Source organism: Corylus avellana, chromosome ca11, assembly GCF_901000735.1.
Source record: "Corylus avellana chromosome ca11, CavTom2PMs-1.0".
Lineage (NCBI taxonomy): Eukaryota > Viridiplantae > Streptophyta > Magnoliopsida > Fagales > Betulaceae > Corylus > Corylus avellana.
In genome coordinates this window covers 12,807,330-12,812,963 of record NC_081551.1, presented here as the reverse complement: position 1 = coordinate 12,812,963, position 5,634 = coordinate 12,807,330, and the positions used below count along the sequence as shown (strand labels likewise).

The 5,634-nt window shown below is 35.4% G+C and overlaps 1 protein-coding gene across 2 annotated transcripts; it reads right to left on the bottom strand.

Annotated features, from left to right (window-relative positions):
* Positions 1–4,068: 4,068 nt before the first annotated feature.
* Positions 4,069–5,611, bottom strand: LOC132166279 (uncharacterized). 2 transcript variants are annotated; one of them, XM_059577073.1, is made up of 4 exons: positions 5,579–5,597; positions 5,424–5,510; positions 5,006–5,099; positions 4,069–4,765 (listed from the first exon to the last, which is right to left on the bottom strand). In XM_059577073.1, the coding sequence occupies exons 2-4, from the start codon at positions 5,505–5,507 to the stop codon at positions 4,245–4,247; spliced, it is 699 nt and encodes a 232-aa protein (XP_059433056.1). In that variant the 5' UTR covers positions 5,508–5,510; positions 5,579–5,597; the 3' UTR covers positions 4,069–4,244. The 2 variants fall into 2 exon arrangements, with proteins under 2 accessions (XP_059433056.1, XP_059433055.1); XM_059577072.1 differs by having other exon boundaries at positions 5,424–5,611.
* Positions 5,612–5,634: the final 23 nt, after the last annotated feature.

The window sequence follows — 5,634 nt, the reverse complement described above, 5'->3', positions numbered from 1 at the left end:
AGCCGATTGAACTACCCCTTGGAGACATGCAACCATTAATGACATTGTTGAAGACAATAAAGAAGGCAACCGAATCTTCTCATTCAAGAGGGGAAGGCAAATAACCACCAATATCCATAATTCTAATAATCAAGGGATGTCTTGTGATACTTATATATTTACAGACTCTGAGCCCTATGATTTAAAGTATGTTTCATATATGCACATATGTTATATTAAATTATACATGATTTAAAGAAAAAAATAATTCTACATAAAAGAATTTTGAAGGAAAAAAAAAAAAAGATTTTGGAAGGAAAAAATTTAAAGAAAATAATGGCTTATGAATGAAATGGAAAAAGAACATTATGGAGATGTTTTATTACGACTCAATACATATTACATGTTTGGGATTGTGTTTGAGAGCTTAAAAACTTAAAAAGTTGTGCTAGACAAAAGTTAGCATGTTTGGTAAAAAATTACAAAAGTACTTCTTTGACTTTTTTTCTCTAAAAATTACCAAACCCCATTTTTGGTAAAAGTTTAAAAATGAAACTTTTGTCAAAATGCGTTTTTTTACTTAAAACCTTTATTTCTCAAACACAAACTCAAACATGGTCTAAGTGAGGAAATACATTCAACGACCTAGTGTCAAGTGTCACACCCTTGAAATCAATTAACTAGGGGTGAAAAAGCAGTTATGCTAAGCAGTTATTACTAATAACCACTTAGGCGGTTACTAAATTTCATTAACTACATTCGCTAGGCGGTTAGCAGATAGCTGTTAATGGTTATTAAACATATAGCCGCTTGCTATAACCGTTTTTTTCAAAGTTGGGCCATTGGGCCAATTTTCAGTTTTGGGCTTTTTTCTTTTTATATATGCCACATTGAGCCAAATTGCTTTAAAAGGAGCTTATATTGAAAAATCTAAAATATTTGACCTCAAATTTACATTAATTTACATCTACTTGTACTTAAAAAAAAAAAAAAAAAAATCCTGAAATGTAAATCATAACTTGTTAAGAATACAAGTTATACTAATAGGAAAAAAAAAATGCAAGTTATACAATATTTAGTCATTTACCAATGTATACTTATGACTTATGTCATATTATATATGTATAATTTATTATTATATAATCATATGATTTAAAAATCAATTGATCATGTAATATAATCATATAAATTATAGTAATAATACATTAATACTTAAATTGTGATTTGATGGTCAATTAATCATGTTATAAGTATAAATATTATTATTATTATTATTATATAATAAAGGCGGTTAGTGGTTAGCGGGAAGTTAATAACCGTCCACCTTTTCACCCCTACAATTTACAAGTGTAATTAATTCTAAGCCCTACTTAGAATATGATCCTCTACATTTAGTGCGATCCAAAAGGAAGGAAGGATGGTTTCTTCCATCCTTCCTCCCTTCCCATTTTTCCATTTTTTTTTTTTATATAGATTTTTTTTAGACTTTAGTAGCAGTGCCTAGCCTCCTCTAGTGCTTTGGCTGTCTACTCCACCTCGCCGTTTGTTTTCCTTCCCGATCTTTTGGCTTTGTCGGTTTTTGCAAGGGTTCTTAGATCGGCTTTTTTTGAAGCAGATCTACGTTTTCGCAGATGGTCCAAGTCCTATACATATCATTACACATTCATCCCCAGCGTTAACGAGTCCTGTAGATAATAGACGTTTTCCCTACGGTCGGCACACGACGGCTGTGGTTCAAACGCGCCGGAGTGTGGATCGCGTGAATCTCACATGCTTTTGTGTGAGCCTGCCACTGCTGTTTGTGTTTTTTTGTTTGTTTATCTTGTTCTGGCTTTTGAGGTGAGAATGGATAATTTTTCAGTGTGAGTGCTTATTTCTCACGATTGGTTAAATAAAAACTTTTGTTGTAAGAATATGATCAACCCATGTCTTAGATCTATACCGCTAGGAGCAGATTTATGCCATAAATAAAGTTTGTATATGGGTGAGATCGAAGGTCATGAATACGATTTGATTGTTAGATTTTTCGATGTATCTACGACTTTGTAACCACATTGTTTTTGCCTATGTTTTTAAAAACTTTATGTTTTGTAATGTAAGAGCTTTATGCTCTGAATTTTTTATGTAATGAAGGGCAATCACTCATTCTTAAAACCGAAACTCTTAAGACTTAAGAATCAGTTGGACGTACGTAAGGAGGAAGGAAGGTGATAGTAGTAGTGAAAGTTTCAATCTTAATCACTTGCTGCCTCAATCTTGACTTCATATTTATTACTTCCAAATATTTTAGTGTAGTGAGAAGGATATTATCAAAAGACAGTATTTTTATGTATGAAAAACACATTAACTAATGTGGTTTAATGTGACAGATGGTCTTGTACTCTTGTGGTAATTTTTCTCTTTCTTAAGGAGGTCTCGGTTCAACTCACATTGGGTGTGGTATTTGTAGGTTCCTTATCTGTTTGTTAAAGAAGAAGTGATTTAAATGTGGATGACAATGATTTTTTTTCTTTCTTTCCAGGCTATCACACTTTATATCAATGGTACCAATCAGTGGAAAGTGAGCATTTTCCAGATCCAACGGGTCTTCGAGCTCGAATGGAACAATGGACCCATGGCTTTTATCCGGCATGTATCAAGTATCTTATGTCTGCATTTGATATTCCCGAGGTGAGAGAATCTTGAGATTTAGAAATCTACTTTCTTTTTTTCTTTGTTCTTTTTTCCTTAATTAAGTATATTCATGGAGAAGTATTATGATCAGGTCATGGCTGTCACGCGTAGCAACATATGTAAGAATGAAATGGAGTCACTCTCTCGCGGGGGTGCAATCATATATTATGCTTCGGTCTTCCTTTACTTTTGAGTCTTTTGCAACTCCTGTTGTTTCCTTGGTGTTTGGGACCTACTTATATGTCTGCATTAACTGGCTTCACATACATCTTTATTAAGTTGGATGATAATCTTGATTACAAGAGAACACAAGAGATTCAAGAGACTATATCTTTATTAAGTTGGATGATAGTCTTGATTACAAGAGAACATTATATAGAGATACAAAGGGAAACAAATCTCATACATTAAGGAAAAGAGATTGATGATATGATGAGTGGAGAGAGCATGAAGGATAGTGGGATATGATGGAGGCCTGGGATATGATGGACGCTTATGACTTTGTCTTCGTTCAGGGCCCGACTCATATTGGGTAATGTATAGCATTATTTGGAATTAAAGGGACTATGGAAGGTAATATGTTACTATATATATAAAAAAAGAAAAGAAAAAGAAACATAGAGGGGTGACGAAGTCCCTCTATAGTGATGTTGTTATAATAGGAAGAGTTGGGATGACATAGGGGGCGGCTCCAAGGGGAAGAGTGACAATTGGGTTCCTTTATGGAGTGTGTAATTTTGATTATTTCTTGTAAATTAATTTTTATTGACAAGAATTTTTCGCTTGATTCATAAGAGAAAAATAATTTAACACACATAAATGGAAATCTGTTTTCACATTTTGCAAAAGGGACAAACTACTTAGTTCATATAAATGGTAGAAAGTTTGAATCCACCAATAAAAATGAGGAGATGGGAAGCGTCTGAAGTTGTGAAAACTATTAGTAGAGGAAACAATTGAATGAAAGATCTTGATTTACAAATTTTTGGTGTAAAGGTATTACACTTATCCGATGCAAAAATATAATAATAATAAATAAATAAAAAATAAATAAATAAATAAAATCACTTGATCCACAAAGCAAAGGCTTCAAGAACTAACTAATTTCAACAAAATGTACTAGTAAATTAAGCATTTTTAGAAAAGAATATGGGTCGCAAAATATTTGGTTTCGATGCATTACATTAGTTAAATTCATAGTTGCATCCTATGCTTGTCGATAAACTAGTGGAGTTCACTACACCACAAAGCTTCTGACTTTCAAACTTCTCAAATAAACCTGGCCCATCCATGGGAGAATTAGAACCCAAAACTAATATAAAGGCCAATTTGTGGTCAGATATTTCCTAAAATTCGGGCCATTCAAGGATAATTTGAAATAAGGGCATTTCCGGCCCAAGAAAAAAACAAGGACAATATTTCAAGAACTAAATATTCCTTTCAGTCAAACTTAGATGCTTGTTTTCTCAACCAGTGAGATACATATTACAATCAGCATTTCCTAATTCAGAACAAAAAGATTGAACAAGAAACGTCCAAGACGTCATATGGAGTAACAAAAACTCTCAGAATGATTTCTCAAGATTCCAAGTTCAAGATGGAGGGAGCGGTGGTGGGTTATTGTGGATTGGAGGGGGTGGTGGAGGCATTGATGTCTGTGGCATAGGGGGCCTACCGCCATGTTGAAGGGGTGGGGGTGGCGGTTGACGCCACATAGGTGGTGGTTGGCCTCCCATTCCCATTGGTGGTGGTAGGGGCCTTGGGGGACCTGAAGCTGCCTGTGTAGGGGGCGGTGGCATGCTTGGGGGAGGTGGCCTGAACTGCTGCATTTGTGGAGGCATGCCAGGTGGTGGGATTGTTTGACCTGGTTGCGGTGGCTGACCATGCCAAGCTGGTTGTCCAGCCATTGGAATAGGTGGGTAGGCTGTCGCTTGAGGTGGTGGTGGGCGGAGTGCAGGTATTGGGCCTGGAGCAACAGCACCATTTGCAAATGGGCGTGGAGGCATGGCTCCATTGGCCTGAGGAACACTCGGATGAGTTGGAGGCCCACTAGCGAATAAAGTGTGAGGCCTGCTCTTTTGTGCACCTGGATTGCTTGCAGCCAAAACTCTCTCTGCAATATAACGGTAGCACACAAGTAAAGCACTGTCCTTAATGATAGCATGTAATTTGATACTCTCCATTTCGTTTGAAATGGAGAGGAGCCGGTCCTTTACTTTTTATAAGGATAAAATTATCTAAAAATTGTCATTTCACTTTTTTTTGGACAATTTTACTCTTATGAAATAATCATAAAGGATTGGCTCATCTCCATTTCAAACAAAAGAAAAAGACGGCAACCTAAAAGTCTTACCTGCTGGAGTACCATGACGCTCCCCTTTAGTATCCTTCTTATATGCATATGACACTGTAATTTGACGATTGCAAAGATATTGGCCATTCATTGCCTGTAAATTTAGATCACTACAGATCAACTCCTTATATAATCAAAATATAATGCTAGTGTCATGGGGTAGCTCATCTCTTACACGTTACAACAATTTAGAAGTTACTATTATATCTTTTACAATGTAATCAAAATAAGAGCCTAGAAACTAATTTCCAAAATGAATAACATCGACTCGTTGATCATGTCTAGACTTGGCATTAAGCTATGACCAAGTGGAACTAAATAACAAATTAATAATTCATCTAATTCTTGTATACTTGAAGAACCTCACGTCTCTCAAGCAGATTTGGGTAATATGAAAGTATAACCAGAAGACACATACCTCAATAGCAGCATCGGATGCCTCAAAAGAATCATAGCTAATAAATCCAAAACCACGTGAATTTCCTGATTCTGGATCTCTCATGATCTGGACAAGAGAACTGATCAGAATCCAAATAACAGAAGCATCAAAATCTTAATACGTAGAAAACATACATTCTAAAATGAATTTTTATGCATTCAGTACAAATGTTTGAGCCCACAACTTGTCC

Excerpts from the sequence above, each read along its gene's own strand:
- LOC132166279 (XM_059577072.1), bottom strand. The coding sequence starts at position 5,507 with ATGAGAGATCCAGAATCAGGAAATTCACGTGGTTTTGGATTTATTAGC. Across the intron at positions 5,100-5,423 it reads CATCCGATGCTGCTATTGAG|GCAATGAATGGCCAATATCT; the intron begins GTATGTGTCTTC and ends CTAAATTTACAG. Across the intron at positions 4,766-5,005 it reads GCGTCATGGTACTCCAGCAG|AGAGAGTTTTGGCTGCAAGC; the intron begins GTAAGACTTTTA and ends GTTATATTGCAG.